The sequence below is a fragment of the Canis lupus genome, chromosome 7, assembly GCF_011100685.1.
Source record: "Canis lupus familiaris isolate Mischka breed German Shepherd chromosome 7, alternate assembly UU_Cfam_GSD_1.0, whole genome shotgun sequence".
NCBI classification, from domain to species: Eukaryota; Metazoa; Chordata; class Mammalia; order Carnivora; family Canidae; genus Canis; species Canis lupus.
Genome location: NC_049228.1, coordinates 76,682,353 through 76,699,447, shown reverse-complemented (window position 1 = coordinate 76,699,447; position 17,095 = coordinate 76,682,353). Strand labels below are relative to the sequence as shown.

The following is a 17,095-nucleotide window of genomic DNA, read 5'->3' as shown; positions in this document are numbered from 1 at the left end:
CAGGTGTCCCTAAAGAGAGAAAGCATTTAAAACTTATATAGAAGCTTGACATTGCTATGGCATTTAGGCATGTGATTATTTTTCTAATTACTTCTTGTTGTATTTTACAAATGTATCTGTGTGCAATGGATAGGTATTTCCTAAATGGTCTTTGTAGATAGTTTGGGAAACACATTTTAGAAAGTGATTGAACTTGTCCTTACATCTATTTTTATTACAAAACATGCAACTTGTTATTTTCCCTGAAACATATTCCTCACTAGCACTCTTGTGTTTGTAATTTGTCACTTAAATCACTTTGAGATTTACAAATAACATGAAGAGAGAATGAAAAGAAAAGAAGAAAATTTATTCTGTGTGTTCCTGTGAAGTGCATGTTGTCAAAGGTGAGACACAGAACAGGAGAAGGAATTACTGATAAAAAAAAAAAAAAGGATACTGGGGTGACACATAACTAATACTCTTGGTGACAACAACCTGGAAAACTTTGGGGTTGTATCTAAAATGATAGGGAAAAAATGAGTCAAGGACATAATCATTCATTTTTATGTATGGACTTTTGGAATTTAGCTATTTATTATTTAGGCTACATTTACAGATGGCAAATCTATGACAAAAATTTTCTATCTAGAATCCCCTACTTCTAGGTAGATAGGTAGGCAGATGCCATCATGCAAGGATATATATGTGTATTAACTAGCCAGGCAGGTGTTTGAAAGTTATACTAAGTGTATGAGACTAGCCTTCTTTCTATAATCAAAGTGAAAATTAGACGACATATATGAAACAACTGTTTCCAACACTGGACAATTGGAAATATATGATTGTGATGCTTGGCAGAAGGGTAACAACCAAGGTAAGCTCTTTGATTACTCCAGCTTTCTCCTGATAGCATTTACTACATGTCATATAGAAAAGTGAACCCCAGCAGAGCATGGTGGTCTTGCTGGGCTGCAGAGAGATCAGAGTTTGGAGAAGCTGAGGGAACCGAAATTTGTGACACAGACCAAGGTAGAGGAGGAAGCAGGACAGAGAAAGAGTTCTAGAAATCTTCATGAGGTCACCCAGATACTTCAGCTGGATTCTAAGTTGTGCATGCATAGGGTGAGACTCCATGAAACCAGATAAAGCAAGATTCCTGGGGAAGGAACAAATATTGAGGAAGCATAAACTCAGTAGCTCCCAGAGCTCGCATAGGTTTGGGAGAGCACTTTAGTTCTAGCCCATCAGAATAGAGTGACTACTGAGTCTGTTAAACTGGTTACATAGTAAAGGCTACTCCAGACCCATAATAATAAAACTTAAGAACAAGCCTGCTGAGATAAAGCTGATCTGCAAGGAACTTAACTGCCTGCCAAAACAAAACTCAATACTCTTTAAAGGAGGACAAAAAATCCAAACACTCAATAATATAAAAATTACAATGTCCAGGATCCAGTTGAAAAATATTAGACATATACAGAACAAAGGAAAAATAGTCAATCAAGAGATGACCTAGAAATGGCAAGCTTTTTAAAATGGCTCTTTTAATTATTTTCAAGATTAAAGAACATGAACATAATGAAGACAGAAATGGAATCTTTTAAAAAAGAACAAATGTACAAAAAGAACAAATGGAACTGGAAATGTTTTTTAAAAATACCATAGATGAAATAAATCCTCTGAATGCACTTAAGGGCAAATGAGATACCACAGAAGAAAAAATGAATAAACTTAAATATAGGGTAATAGAAGCTTTTCAAACTGAAGTACAAAGAGAGAAAAGAGTTATACTATATGTTGGCAAATAGAGCTCCAATAAAAAATATACAAAAAAAATTATAGTGATAAACAGAACCACAGTGACCTGCAGGATAATTTCAAGAGGCTGGACATAGGTGTAATTGTAGTCTTTGAAAGGTATGAGGACAGAAAAAATATTTTAAGAAATGATGGGCAAGGGTATCTTCCAAATGGTAAAGTATATATAATCACAAATCCAAGAAGTTCAAGAATCAACCTAAGAAAACGCAAAAGAAGTCCCACCGAGAGACTTGAATTTTTTAATACCCAGGGTAGGTAAAAACATTAAAAGCAACCCAGCAGAAAAATACAGTATGTGCAAGGGAACAATGATAAGAGTTTTCACAGACCAGAAATCCTACATATCAATAGTACAACATCTTTAAAGTTCTTCTGAAAGAAAATTTTTTAAAAAATTGGTGTATAATTCTGTATTGAAGGAGGTAGGTGGAGAAAAAAAAGGTCAAAGAAAAATTTTCTTGGAGAAATGAAAACAGCATTTGGCACCAGCAGACCTGCACTACACAAAGCATTAAGGATTATTCTTCAAACTAAAGAGAAGTGATTCTAGGTAGAAACTTGGAGCAAAAAAAAAAAAAGAAAAGAAAAGAAAAGAAAAGAAAAGAAACTTGGAGCAGCAAATAAAAAGCTCTTGGAATGAAATTCCCCTTTCCTTCACCTATCAATGAATTTTCGTGGAGATATCATGTCTGAGGATGTGGTGCTCACTTCGTGATCATGAAAGAGAGAACATGAAAGTACATACCAACAATGCAGTGAGGACAACATCAGGGAGAAGAAAATACACCTGAGTTCACTGACTCAACCACCCTGGAACCATTCATCTTTGGGCTATTGAGTGAGGTATCAAACATTGATAAGGCAGTCAGTGTCAGCGTGATCAAAGAAATCGGCAATTTCAAAACCTTCATACCTGAGTCCTTGAAAATTGCACTTGCAATGCTTGTGTTTGCGGCATTGTTTTTGCATTGATTACATGATTGAAATCTAAAATCTGTAATTGATATCTTGAATTGGTCTTAAAAATATTTTAGTAAAGCTACTCCTACAGCCATGCTTGTAATAATTCTGAGTATAGGCTATTTGGAAAACTATTGTAGGTGCTATAGAAGGTGCCAAGAACTACATGATGTTGGCCCTTAAGGAGTTTACAAACTATTTGAAGACACAGGACACAGACATATAACAGAAGACTAATGATATAACACGGTGATTTGTGCTTAAACGAGGACTATAGACTTTAAGTACATCAAAATGTCAACCACTCACAACAGTTGAGATGGGCCTGGGCAGTGGATGAGATTCACATTTGCAGAGATCAATGGATCAAGAGAGATAAGAGACAAAGAAGATCCTCCCAATAAGAAGGACCAAGAGCTACCAGCAAGAGACTTACTGGTCTGCCAGGCAGGAAGTTGTCCCAATCAATTCCTGTGCAGCAACCAGCAGGATCTGATAATAACTACAGCCTGGTAGTGATAGAATATGCACCATCTGAATCTTCATCACTTTTTTTTTTAATTTTTTATTTATTTATGATAGTCACAGAGAGAGAGAGAGAGAGGCAGAGACACAGGCAGAGGGAGAAGCAGGCTCCATGCACCGGGAGCCCGACGTGGGATTCGATCCCGGGTCTCCAGGATCGCGCCCTGGGCCAAAGGCAGGCGCCAAACCGCTGCGCCACCCAGGGATCCCTTCATCACTTTTTTTAACCTTTAAAAAGAAACTCACCTGGCGCACCTGGGTGGCTCGATGGGTTAAACATCTGCCTTTGGCTCAGGTCATGATCCCAGGATTTTGGGCTCGGCTCCCAGCTCAGCAGGGAGTCTGCTTATCTCTCTCCATCTGCCCTCCCCCTGCTCATTCTCTCTCTCTCACTCTGTCTCAAATAAATAAATGAAACCTTAAACACACACACATTTTGTTACCCTTAGCCTTATGGTCATTAGGGTAGGAAAAGAGAGGGCAGAGATGGAAGAAAAAAAGAAAAGTTGGTTATTTTTAAGTGGTTAGTGATATCACTCTGAGTTACTTCCACAAGCTTCTTCAGGGAACCCATGTTTGCCTAAAAGGTCAGGCCCCCAAGGACCTTTTCTGGGCACCCGAAGTTATGGCTAGCTTTATACCTCCCAACACAGTTCATCCCAAAGGCTCTGTGCTTCCCTCTGAACCATGACTTGTTTACAGCAAGGAGGCTTATCTTTCCCTCTTTGAAGGCTATTTGCTATTCATTCTGGGTACTCACCTGAGCCAGCTGAGTGTATATAATCCATCTGTGATAATGATCACTGATTAATTTGGCTTCTTGTGTTTCATGAACCTCCAGAATATCCAGCATGGAAATTCTCCAAAGGGAGCACTGGCCCCCTTGGAGTCTGCCACCAAACCCCTTTCCAGGGAAAAATGGTCTCAGAATGGAAATGGCTAAGCAAGCACCCTGACAGCATGAAAATCTTCATCCTGAGGGAGCTATGCCAGATTCCAGCAGACATAGCTCCTCCCTTCTATGTTTGGTTCCTGACCTACAGCCCACACTGCACTCAAACTCCCTAAGAAATATCTGCCCCTCCTGCCCTCCTTCCTTTTCTATTTCTTCCCTCCATTCTGTCCCTCATTATTTCTTTTTTTTTTCTTTTTTTTTTTAATTTATTTTTTATTGGTGTTCAATTTACTAACATACAGAATAACACCCAGTGCCCGTCACCCCTTCACTCCCATCCCCCGCCCTCCTCCCCTTCTACCACCCCTAGTTCGTTTCCCAGAGTTAGCAGTCTTTACGTTCTGTCTCCCTTTCTGATATTCCCCACACATTTCTTCTCCCTTCCCTTATATTCCCTTTCACTATTATTTATATTCCCCAAATGAATGAGAACATATAATGTTTGTCCTTCTCCGACTGACTTACTTCACTCAGCATAATACCCTCCAGTTCCATCCACGTTGAAGCAAATGGTGGGTATTTGTCATTTCCAATAGCTGAGTAATATTCCATTGTATACATAAACCACATCTTCTTTATCCATTCATCTTTCGTTGGACACCGAGGCTCCTTCCACAGTTTGGCTATCGTGGCCATTGCTGCTATAAACATCGGGGTGCAGGTGTCCCGGCGTTTCATTGCATTTGTATCTTTGGGGTAAATCCCCAACAGTGCAATTGCTGGGTCGTAGGGCAGGTATATTTTTAACTGTTTGAGGAACCTCCACACAGATTTCCAGAGTGGCTGCACCAGTTCACATTCCCACCAACAGTGTAAGAGGGTTCCCTTTTCTCCGCATCCTCTCCAACATTTGTTGTTTCCTGCCTTGTTAATTTTCCCCATTCTCACTGGTGTGAGGTGGTATCTCATTGTAGTTTTGATTTGTATTTCCCTGATGGCAAGTGATGCAGAACATTTTCTCATATGCATGTTGGCCATGTCTATGTCTTCCTCTGTGAGATTTCTGTTCATGTCTTTTGCCCATTTCATGATTGGATTGTTTGTTTCTTTGGTGTTGAGTTTAATAAGTTCTTTATAGATCTTGGAAACTAGCCCTTTATCTGATATGTCATTTGCAAATATATTCTCCCATTCTGTAGGTTGTCTTTGAGTTTTGTTGACTGTATCCTTTGCTGTGCAAAAGCTTCTTATCTTGATGAAGTCCCAATAGTTCATTTTTGCTTTTGTTTCTTTTGCCTTCGCGGATGTATCTTGCAAGAAGTTACTATGGCCGAGTTCAAAAAGGGTGTTGTCCCTCATTATTTCAATTAAAAAATCTAAGGTTAAAATGAGAAGATTATTAAAAGATAGTTTCTCTAGACAATCATTACCCCCAAAATAATCATTTTACTTTCACTGGAAAGGATATAGTCCCTGGTTTCATAAGAGGATTTAAAACCTGCCCAGACTTCCGTTAACCTAACTGCATTCTCATGCATTCTAGTTAGCAAATACTTAACTGAAGGATATGTCTCCCTGTATCATGAGAGGCTTGGAGCATAAAGAGATCTGAGATCTGAAGAAGAAAAGGCTAAATGAAAAGTGTGATGTCCGACCTCACACCCACTAGGATAACTACTATCAAATACTAGAACATGACAGGTGTTGGCAATGATGTGGGGGGGAAATTGGAGCCCTTCTGCCCTGCTGGCAGAGATGTAAAATGGTGCAACTATGATGTAAAACAGGGTGGATATTCCTCACAAAATTATGAATAGTACTTCCAAATGATCCAAAAATCCTACTTCTGAGCATATATCCAAAACATTTGAAAGCAAGTCCTTGAAGAGATATGTGTACACTTGTCGCCACAGGAGCATTATTTACAATTTTTTAAAGGTGAAAGTGTTCATCTATAAAGAAATGGATAAACAAAATGTGGTCCATACATACAATGGGATATTATTCAAACTTAAAAAGAAAGGAAATTCTGACCCAGGCCACAACATTGATGAACCTTGAGGACATAATGCTCAGTGAAATAAGCCAGACACAAAAGGACAAATACTGCATGATTCCATTTGTATGAGCGACCTAGGCAGTCAGATTCGTAGAGGCAGAAATTCGTATGGTGGGTACCATGAGCTGAGAGAAGGGGGGAATAGGGAGTTATAGTTTAATGGGTGCAGAGTTTCAGTTTTGCGTGATGAAATAGTTCTGGAGATTGGTTGCAGAGCACTGTGAGTATAGTTAATTCCACTACACTGCACACTTAAAAATTTAAGATGATAAATTTAATGTTATATATATTTTACCATAATAAGTTTTTTTAAATGAGGTGTTATTTTCAGTATTACATAGTTTTTTGCAAGTGGCTAAGTTTCTGTATTACTAGTGACCAAGCAGATGTGGTCTGGAGTGAACCTAAAACAGGTGGAGGTTTTATAAATCTGCCAACATGTTCAAATTGAAACAAATACACTGCCAATTCATTTTCACCATATGTTGTCAGATATTATGAGTACTTTGGAGGAAGAGAAAAAAAGTGAAAAGCAAGTGCTCCCTGGCAGGTGGAGAGGCATCTACAATGAGCCCACAGAGCCCTGACGGAGCTGGGAGAGTCAGCTGTATACTTGGGCCTGCAGGGGAACAGTTCTTCCAAAGAAAAGTAACAGTGTCTTCTGTGAGCAGAGACACTTCTGGTAGCTGTGATGCCCTCTTCTATCAAAAGATGTAGAATGCATTTTTATCCATAATAATCTGAGTAAAGTGCAGCCTTGGGGTTTTGAAGGAATGATCCAAGCTCCCCCATATTTTGCTCTTATTGGATATTTGAATCTCTTATTGCTTTTTTAAATTATAAACCTCTTGAGTTGAAAAAGATTACTTCTTGACTAAATACATTTATTTATTGGTCCATCCAAAAGTTAAAGTTCAAGATTTTTATTCGTAGCCTGTAGAGAACAAAAATAATGATCTGTAGATATGATTTAAGATAGAATTTAAATAAAGTGTTCTTGCAATGCCTTTGTTATGCTTATATTCTGTGTTCTAGTTTCCTAGACCAAGGGCACTAAAATTATGGATGGCATGGTCTGGGCCACAGATGTTCTGGAGTTCTCTTGTGAACTATAATTCCTTCCCATCCCTTCTTTCTCTTTTTCTTCTTCAAAAGTAGGAACTTTGCTATCCCTTAGTTTCTACACCTACTATAACCATGGTCACCTGCTATGACTTCATGGTATTACTTAGTGCTTTTAATTCAATTCAATAAGCTTACACTTAAAATTTGCTAGACACTAGGCACTTCCATCAAAGCAAGATGACAAAACACGTAGCCTTTTTGGAAGTGATCACAATCAAGCTGGGCAGAGAGATAAGCACATAAACTCACAATAATCCAATTATAAACTATGACTACAAAACCCGTTATTATGGATGCACTGGAAGGACAAATTTATTCCTGTTAGGAATCATTTCCCAAAAGTGAGATTCCTAGCTCCTAAGATTTGGGCCTTGATGATGTCCAGGATGTCCCACAAAAACAGAAAGGAACAGGAAAATGAAGCCTAAATGAAGAGTGCTGGAAATTGGTTTTAGAGTGTCAGTTCTATAGAGACCATCTGGACCAAAAGAATGAAAAATTAATGCTTTCAGCAACAACAACTGTCATAAATTAGCATGAAGGTACAGATGATGGACTATGATGGTAATATAACTATTTATTCCTGGGCCTCTGGTATCCTAGGGACCCCTGCAGTAATTTGGGGTGGTTGAGTATACCAGGAAGGAATACATTGGTATGTACAGATTATGGGATGCAGTTGGAGCTGGGGCTGGAGTTGTCCTGAGAGATAGATATTTGAGAGTCCATGAGCCCTCCCTGGCCTGTTGCGTTGAATTTGAATTGCCAAGGATTGGACAAAGCTTACCTAGCACACATACCCTAATTGTTGATTTGACAACCCCTGAAAAGTCACAACTACCTGGAAATAACCCTGGTAAAACAAGAAGTAGCAAGACCAAAGGGCTGGAGATTTTATGGTAAAACCTAAATAGCCCAGTTTGAGTTTGTAGTGCCTGGGACAAAGGAGAGGAGATCTGGCTGCTCAAGGCCCAGGGGTACTTTGCAGGACTTGGGATTATTCTCCAGATCATGAATGAATAGGAAATAGGAAGAGGGGGTGACGTACTGAACTAAGTTTTCCAAAGGTGACTCTGGCAAAGGTCACACTGTAGAGAGGAGAAGAACTAGAGACTACCCTTTGTGTTATAATTGTCCAGGAAGAGATGCTGAGTACCTGTTCTGGGGACAGGAATATTGGGAATGAAATAGCAGAGCAAGACAGGCCAGATACTAAATAGGAGATGAGTCTAAGGATCTGATATGTTTCTACTGGAAACTGACCATCACGGGGAGCTGTCTCCAGCCATCCTCTGAAAAATAGAAGAGTTTGTGAGATCTTAAGCACTTTGCATAAGATTTCCTAGAAAATGCCCTTTCTTTGTTCATATACTTACATCCACTCTCCACCCCCAATTCTTCTAGGTTTTATAAGGAACTGGATTTTCAGAGACCATGAGCCACCTACCAAATGCACCCCTGTCTGTTATTGATAGAACTAGCCTGGGGTCCAAGGATATTCCAAATGCATAGAAGAGAGGAGCTTTATCTTTCTGCTTCTAAATAAGCAACAAACCAGAATGCATTACTCCGTAGCTGTGTCACCATATACTTCTTAGGCAAAGAGACATTTCTACGGAGATATAGAAAATAGTCATTTTTGAGTATTTTAATGGCCAATAAACTTTAACAATATAGGTATTTTTGTTCAATCAATGTGAAGTAGGACCACTGTAAAGACACTAGCAGTTTTGTGGGAATCATCAAGATAGAAGGAAGCTTATAAATATCCAATGATGCACCAGTAATCAAAATAAAAGGTTGTCTTCACTGTGCCCAGTTACTCTTCTCAGCCCAACCTCCCAACCTGGCAACATCTCCCAGGACTTCTCTTTTTCCTCATTTACTCATCCGCCCTTCTTTGACTCTCCTGACATGCCACATTCTTCTTCCTGACTACCCTTCCCAGACAGAAACACCCCCAGACAGAAAGGGTTTTGTAACATCTTGCTCTCCTCAACCGAACATGTCCAATCACTGTGGTTAGGTGGAGAATAAGTTCCTGGAGGCCAGGCCCAATAATTTCACCTTTCTTTGTATTGTCAGTATTAAGAAGCTATTTTGGATTATGGGAGGTTCACAAGAAAAAGCTAAGCAAGTTAAATAGTTGGATGTTGCATAGCATCCTAGAATTTTAGTGCCAGAAAATATGCAAAACTTTTAAAAAATATTTTATTTATATATTTATGAGAGACACAGAGACAGACAGAGACACAGGCAGTGAGAGGAGATTCCCTGTGGGGAGCCTGATGCAGGACTCGATCCTAGGACCCCAGGATCATGCCCTGAACCAAACGCAGATGCTCAACCACTGAGCCACCCAGGTGCCCCAAGGATGCCAGACTTTAAGTGCGAACTTCCCATCCTATGTAAGAATTATTTTATAGTATCCCTACTATTAAAAAAAAAAAAAAGAAAGAAAAAAAACTCTTACGTCTTACAGTATTTGCACAGTTCTGTTAGAAATTCCTTATAGGGTACAACAATCCGTCATTCTATAGCTTCTTACCCATGTCTGTTAGTCCAAACTCGTAGTACAAAACATGAAACAAATCTTTAGTATTCCTACAGAAATGTGCAGAATCAGTTTGCAATAAGCCATGATGTCAACAGTAAGTTGTGGAGTATCCATGTGGACTTTTAGGAGGCACGTGGTTCAGTTTACAGATGGCTACAGTAATTACTATTGACTTTCTGATGGGGCAACATGGATATTTGTAAACTGATGATTGATGAAATCATTGCTAGTGCATGTACCAGGTGTGGGACAAGAAGAGGAAAGACTTGCAGGCTGAAGACTACTGCCTCATCAATTGTGACTTCCAGCTAAAATTTGGTTCTATATTTAAAAGCTTTCAGTTCTGCACACTGGTTACAGGAAATTGACATTTTGCTCTAAGACTGCAAAACCACTTTCAGAACATTCCACCATTCTAAAAGGGACATAATAAAAATTTTGTTAGCAGGAAATTTTTCTTTCTAAATGCTAACTGCAAAAAATCTGGCTAGACCTAGAAGAAAAAAACCTGTAATAAGAGCAAGTTCTAATAGAACTTATGGGATTTTTTTTTTAGAAAATTGAAGAAAATTTAGTTTCTGTTTAGCTTACTTTAAAGCCTGTGTTGAGCAATTCACCAATATGGCACTTGCCTTGTGATAGAATACAGTAATAGCCCTCAGAGGCTGTATAAATGAGGGACATGTAGTACTTGAAGATCTTATAACTGAACAAAGAATGTAGCATAATACTTAAAGAAAGTTCACATATAAGAGATTCAAATAATAGAAAAAATATGAGACTCACTTAGTGTAAAAGTTTTATTCACTTAGTAAAATCCTTTCTTAGAAAAAACTTATATAAAATGAATTTCTAAATGAATCATATATATACAACTTCCCACTATAAAGTCAGATACCCTCTGATTATATAGTAGAAATAACATAAAAAGTCATTTCAAAAGTTAACAAGCCTCAAGCCTCATAAAGTCATATTTGAAAATAAATAATTAATTATAAATCTTTAAAACTATCAAATTGCCCATAAATGAAATTTGACAGAAATATATCTTCCAGAAACCCTAGTATATAATATCTGACTTTTATGGCTGAATCATAGAACTGTGTCCAATTTCAATATTTGCCCAATAACATCAGCATTAGCTGGATAGCTAATGCTAAATCCTGCCAAAAACAAAATGGGTGCTCATTTAGTTGAACATAGCCACATGATATCACTTACTTGACATTTCAGTAATGCAGGGATTTAATAGGGCTGATTGGCCATTAAAATGTAAATTTCTAATAGGTGTGCAAGGAATTAGTATTAGATTAGATTAATGGTATTAATGGTATTAAATACCATTAATTAATGGTATTATTTAATTGTATTAAACAGCATTAGATGGATTTTGAAGCAGTGTAAAGATCAGCTGACTACTGTTGGCATCAATTTTACAAATAGGCATACACATTAACTATACATATATATGATTTAAGGATATATAGCTTATGTTGTATGTATATTATATGTATACATATATATGTTATTTAAAGATGTAGTTGTATATACAGAAGAATAATGAAATATCTAGAATAGGATGAGTTAGCCTAGGGCTAGCTCATCAGTGTATTAAAAACAAGATGTTTTTACTCTATGTTAGGGACATATGATTTATGGCACCTTCCTAATGTTTTCCTTTGTTTTGAAATAGGTTGTTTGGTATCAAATCAGTAATTCACACGGACTGTTCCAGCACCTGGAAGATCATAGCAAACCCAGACCTGTCATGGTATCACCATGCCAACCCCATCGTCCTGCTGGTGATGTACTACACGCTGGCAACGCTGATCCGCATCTGGCTACAGGAACCCCTTGTAAGAATCAAAAGGTTTTGGTGATCTATCTGAGAAATAACCTGGAGACTCCAGGTGAAATGGCCCATTCCTATTAACTGCTGATTAATCAGTGCTATATTCCAAAACAACTATAGTGTTCTGGTTCTAGTATTGAGCACAACGTGAATATAAATGCTATCAGAACAAAGCCCAGCTTCCCTTGGCTATATTTCCACACACTGCCAAGAATGGCCACTGGTGAGGAGAAGGGAAGACACTTTCATTTTCATTGAGCACTTGCTAAGGGCCAGGCCATATGCTAGGCTGTTGACATAATTTGTTTCACTGAATGCACTACATGATTCTGAAGAATAGGTATCATACCCATCCTAGGGTTGAGCAAAATGAGCTTAGAGAAGTAAATTGGTCTAAGCAGTAGAAATCAGGCTTCAAATTCATGTTTGACAGTTTGGCTATTGTGGACATTGCTGCTATAAACATTGGGGTGCAGGTGTGGAGCCTCGGTGTCCATCGAAAGATGAATGGATAAAGTTGTCTATGTATACAGTAGAATATTCCTCAGCCATTAGAAACGACAAATACCCACCATTTGCTTCGACGTGGATGGAACTGGAGGGTATTATGCTCAGTGAAATAAGTCAATCAATCGGAGAAGGACAAACATTATATGGTCTCATTCATTTGGGGAATATAAAAATAGTGAAAGGGAATAAAGGGGAAAGGAGAAAAATGAGTGGGAAATATCAGAAAGGGAGACAGAACATGAAAGACTCCTAACTCTGGGAAATGAACTAGGGGTGGTGGAAGGGGAGGTGGGTGGGGAGTGGGGGTGACTGGGTGATGGGCACTGAGGTGGGCACTTGATGGGATGAGCACTGGGTGTTATTCTATATGTTGGCAAATTGAACACCAATAAAAAATAAATTTATAAAAATAAAAAAAATTCACGTTTGACAACAAAGCCAGGGCTTCGGTGACTACACAGCCTGTTTTCATGGTGACTGGAGTTTTCAGAAACTTCTCAGACCTTTAACATCTGAGAATGTGATAGGGACACCCCATTTCTCAGGAGTGCCTGTAACCCCCTGAGGACCCTCCTGTGAGGCGTGTGGACTAGGGGACTTCCTTTAGGCATGACAGAGGACTGGGTTATTCCTGTGAGTATTAACAAGGTACATAGCACTTTTGAGGGCAGGGCCACAGAGCCCTGGGAAGCCTCCCTTCCCTTTTAGTGAAAGAAAACTTCAGCTGTTTTCATTTCTTCCCCTAATTGACTGTAAGAAGCTCAGTTGTAAGGTAGCTATTGGCACCCGAGGGAGGAAGGTAGTGTAGACAAGGGTTGTCACATCTCCCGTCCACCACCTGTCAGGGTAGTGTCCACATATCAGAAGCCATTCCAGTGAGCATGGCTGCATGAAGCCACACCTCCTGTCCTGTCACTTCCAGGTTAGGGCCTATTCTGTATTTACATCCACAAGACTGTTACCCACACGCTCATTCATTCAGACTGACAGGCAGACAGCAAATATTTATTGAAAGCCAACTATCTCAGACACTAAGCTCGAGGCAGGGGTAGAGCATCACCCATAGGCGAGGTCCCCACTCAGAGGAAGTGGACATTCTACAAGAGAAAAAGCAGTTCAGGAGAAGTAAATGGGGTCCAAGTCATATAGTGTGAGGGAACTAGGTCCCTCCGTCCCTCCCCCCCGCAGAAATGGGCCTCTGTCCTGTCCTCCTTCCTGTGTGACACCTCCTTCCCACTGGGCAGACAGGCCCGGGTGATGAGGGCCACAGAGGCAGTTTTGTTCATAGGGTTCTCGTATAGCATCTTTCTTTGGGTTCACTGATGGCAGCTGCATGTAACAAAATGCTTATGGGATCATAAGGAACCCCAATCTTTCTGTGTTACGTTTTTCTCCGACTCTCTCCCCAAATCTGTGTGTGCCAGTAAAATGCTTTAAAGTGAACTAATTGTGTTCACTTCCTCCATAAACACACAGAAGGTAAAGGATGTGCACATATGTGCAAATAAAAGTGTATACCAAAGAAATAAAAATAGATGATGCGAATGGCTTCAGAACAATGTCTTACAAGGGATGGAAATGATCGTAAGGCATCCAAGCTAATAAGAGGTCCGGGTGTTCTTCACTCTCCCTGCATATCCCAGGCAGGCCCACAGAGTGGCAGGAGCTGTTGTAGCCCTGTTGTCATGCTTCCATATGGGTGAAGGCTGTGGTGTAGCCCTTCAGGCATTAGACATTCGGCTTCCTCAGCCTCGGACCATCTGGGGACAAAGGAAAGTAGAGTTAATAGCAATATTAGAGATGGCAGTGTCTGGAGGGGAGTGTGCAGAACAGGGCCCGATTCATACCAGCGTCAACCTTTCAGGTGGCCAATATTTTAAATGGGCTGGGACACAGCACTTTTTCATTGAGGCAATGATGGAAGACAGGTGGCTGATTATATCATAGTTCCAGATGACCTGGCACATTTCACAAAAATGCCAGCCAACAAATGTGAGTTCTGAGGTGAAAGTCTACAACGCATGTTTGAGAAGGAGAGAGAGGGAAGCCGGTGTCGAGAGTTAAAGAATATATGGGTCCCACCTGGCAAGCGTGAACTCCGACCTGGGCCTTTGGGTACTCCCGTGGGTGCTCCACCCTGGCACACTGGAGCCCAGAAATTGAGCACTTTGTCTAAGTTCCCTTCCTGTACGCCCGTCTCAGCGGTGTGTTAATGCCCTTTTTGCTGGAGCGCCTTTGTTAGGAAACCACACAAAAGCACCCCAGGGCATCCTGCCCCTTATACTACTCTCTCTCTCTTTATAGCTCTTCTAGACCAATGGTCTGATTTAAGCCAGCATCCCACAAGGCAAGGTGACGGTTTTGTGCGTTGGATATGTTCTTTCTTACTATTGTGTGTAAGCTCCAGATGATACCACCTTTACTTAATTTCTTTTGTTTTTTAAAAGATTTTATTTATTTGTGAGAGACACACACACACACACACAGAGAGAGAGAGAGAGAGAGAGAGGCAGAGACACAGGCAGAGGGAGAAGCAGGCTCCATGCAGGGAGCCTGATGTGGGACTCGATCCCGGGACTCGATCACGCCCTGGGCTGAAGGCGGCGCTACACCGCTGAGCCACCCAGGGTCCCACTTAATTTCTTTTTAATTAAAGATTGCTGGAGGCTGGGTTACATAGTCCACTGAGTACTTTTTTGAAAGTTCTTCCTTTAAGGAACATTTGCATTAGTGTAGTTTGGAATATGCAGTGAGACGCTGTGGGCCTTTCACATGAGAGCATATCTCTGTAATTTATGGGACTTAGGAGGGAATCAGGATGTAATACTAACATGCTGAGCCTTTACAGGGTAGCATTGGTGTCCTTCTTAAAGCGTTTTACTAAAATTCCGTATATCATATGCATTAATTTAAAAAAAATTGATCGTTATCAAGGCACAGGTGAAAAACTTTCTCTGGGTCACCCAGGCCACTGAGGAAACTGCTCTTGGAAGAAGAGCTGGTCCTGTGGGTTATTCTGTGTCTCAGGTGCAGGACGACAGGACCAAGGAAGAGGACAGAGCCCTGGCTTGTAGCCCCATCCAAATAACAGCCGAGAGGAGGAGGAGCCTGTGGTATGCCACCCATTATCCAACTGACGAGAGAAAAGTAAGCTACAAGAAAGCAATTTCTGTTTCCTAATTTATTGTCCTTCTTTTGTGTTACATTGCTGAATATAAATCATGTGTCATATGCAAGCTCAGATTGCTCAGAGTTTATAGATATAGATTGATTTCGATATTGGTAGCAGAGGGCTCTATTCAGAGAGGAGAACCCAGTGCTTCTGAAGGAGATACACGGTTCCACTATACCCTGTGAGAACACCATTTCATATTTCAGTGCTTTCTATTGAAATATCTTAATCCTCAAAAGAAAGTTTGTTCTTAATTTTAGAAAACAAATTTGTGTTTAGAACAAACAAAACATAACAAAGCAATTGGTTAGCATCGGGCAGGGAAACTCTCAGTGTTGAAACACATTGCAGAAAATAATTTCACTTTATTGGTAGCCAGCCACAGTAACAACTCAGTAACCGCTGAGAGAAAAACAAAGCAGCCTATAAGAATATGATTAAATATCTTGTATTATTTTGAGGCAACAGTATGGATTGATGAGGGAAAATGAGTCACAAAGGGTAATTCCTATAACCCTTGGATCATTTATTGACCATTTTAAATTCAACTCAGTGCTACATTGACTTGTTAAAAATGCCCATTTGCAGTGTTTTAATGACAAATTCCAAGCATTTGCTTCCCAGCATGTTAGAGAGTTGAGGAGTAGATTCTCTGATTTGGTGGCTGGTGAGTTTCTCTAAGGCACATGGCCTTATTCTAAGCATGGTCATGTACTGAGGGAGGGCAAAACAGTGGATAACTGCCTTAGGCAGTGGATGGTCTTTTTTTTTTTTTTTAAGATTTTATATATTTATTCATGAGAGATGCAGAGAGAGGCAGAGACACAGGCAGAGGGAGAAGCACGCTCCATGCAGGGAGCCTAATGTGGGACTCGATCTCCGGACCCTGGGATCACACCCTGAGCCAAAGGCAGATGCTCAACCAGTGAGTCTCCCAGGCGCCTGGCGGTAGATGGTCTTATGGCCCCTGAAATATCTGAGGATTTCCAGTGACCTTTCTCTCTCCTCATGTCATGTGTCAGATTATCCTGCTCCTTTTACTAAATGACAGATATCCATAAGGGATAGCTATATCCATAGCTCGGGAACTTTTCAAATTGAGGTCTGTGGACCTCTGGGGATCCCTGAGACCCTCACAGAGACCCAAAAGCTCAAAACTTTTCTAAAAATATTTAAAAGATGTGCCTTTCTTCCCCTGTGCTGACGTGTTCTGATACAAAGCACAAAACAAACCCAGGCAGTGGCATGAATCCCCAGGGCAGCAGTCCTGCTTTTCGCAGCCACGAGCTCATAGAAAACAAAGTGGCAAGGCCAGTTCTACTTAAGAATATTCTTGATGGTGGGATCCCTGGGTGACTCAGCGGTTGAGCATCTGCCTTTGGCTCAGGGCATGATCCTGGGATCCCAGGATCGAGTCCCACATCGGGCTCCCCGCAGGGAGCCTGCTTCTCCCTCTGCCTGTGTCTCTGCCCCTCTCTCTGTGTGTGTCTCTCATGAATAAATAAATAAAATCTTAAAAAAAGAGAATATTCTTGATAAGCCAAAAATAGTTGTCAGTTTTCTTAAACCTCCACTTCGGAGCTCACATCTTTTTAATATCCCATGTGGCAACATGGGACGTTGCACAAAGTCCCGTG

The 17,095-nt window shown here is 40.3% G+C and overlaps 1 protein-coding gene across 5 annotated transcripts in view; it reads left to right on the top strand.

Annotated features, from left to right (window-relative positions):
• The window catches only part of PIEZO2 (piezo type mechanosensitive ion channel component 2), a 440,872-nt gene that overhangs the window by 305,522 nt on the left and 118,255 nt on the right, over positions 1 to 17,095 (top strand). For all 5 annotated transcript variants that reach the window (XR_005362693.1, XM_038543881.1, XM_038543880.1 and 2 more), the window contains exons 8-9: positions 11,618 to 11,780; positions 15,314 to 15,433. Coding sequence is in view for 4 of the 5 variants with exons in the window: in XM_038543881.1 (XP_038399809.1) it covers positions 11,618 to 11,780; positions 15,314 to 15,433 (283 nt within the window). In the remaining variant the exon portion in view is untranslated. The remainder of the gene's footprint in view (positions 1 to 11,617; positions 11,781 to 15,313; positions 15,434 to 17,095) is intronic.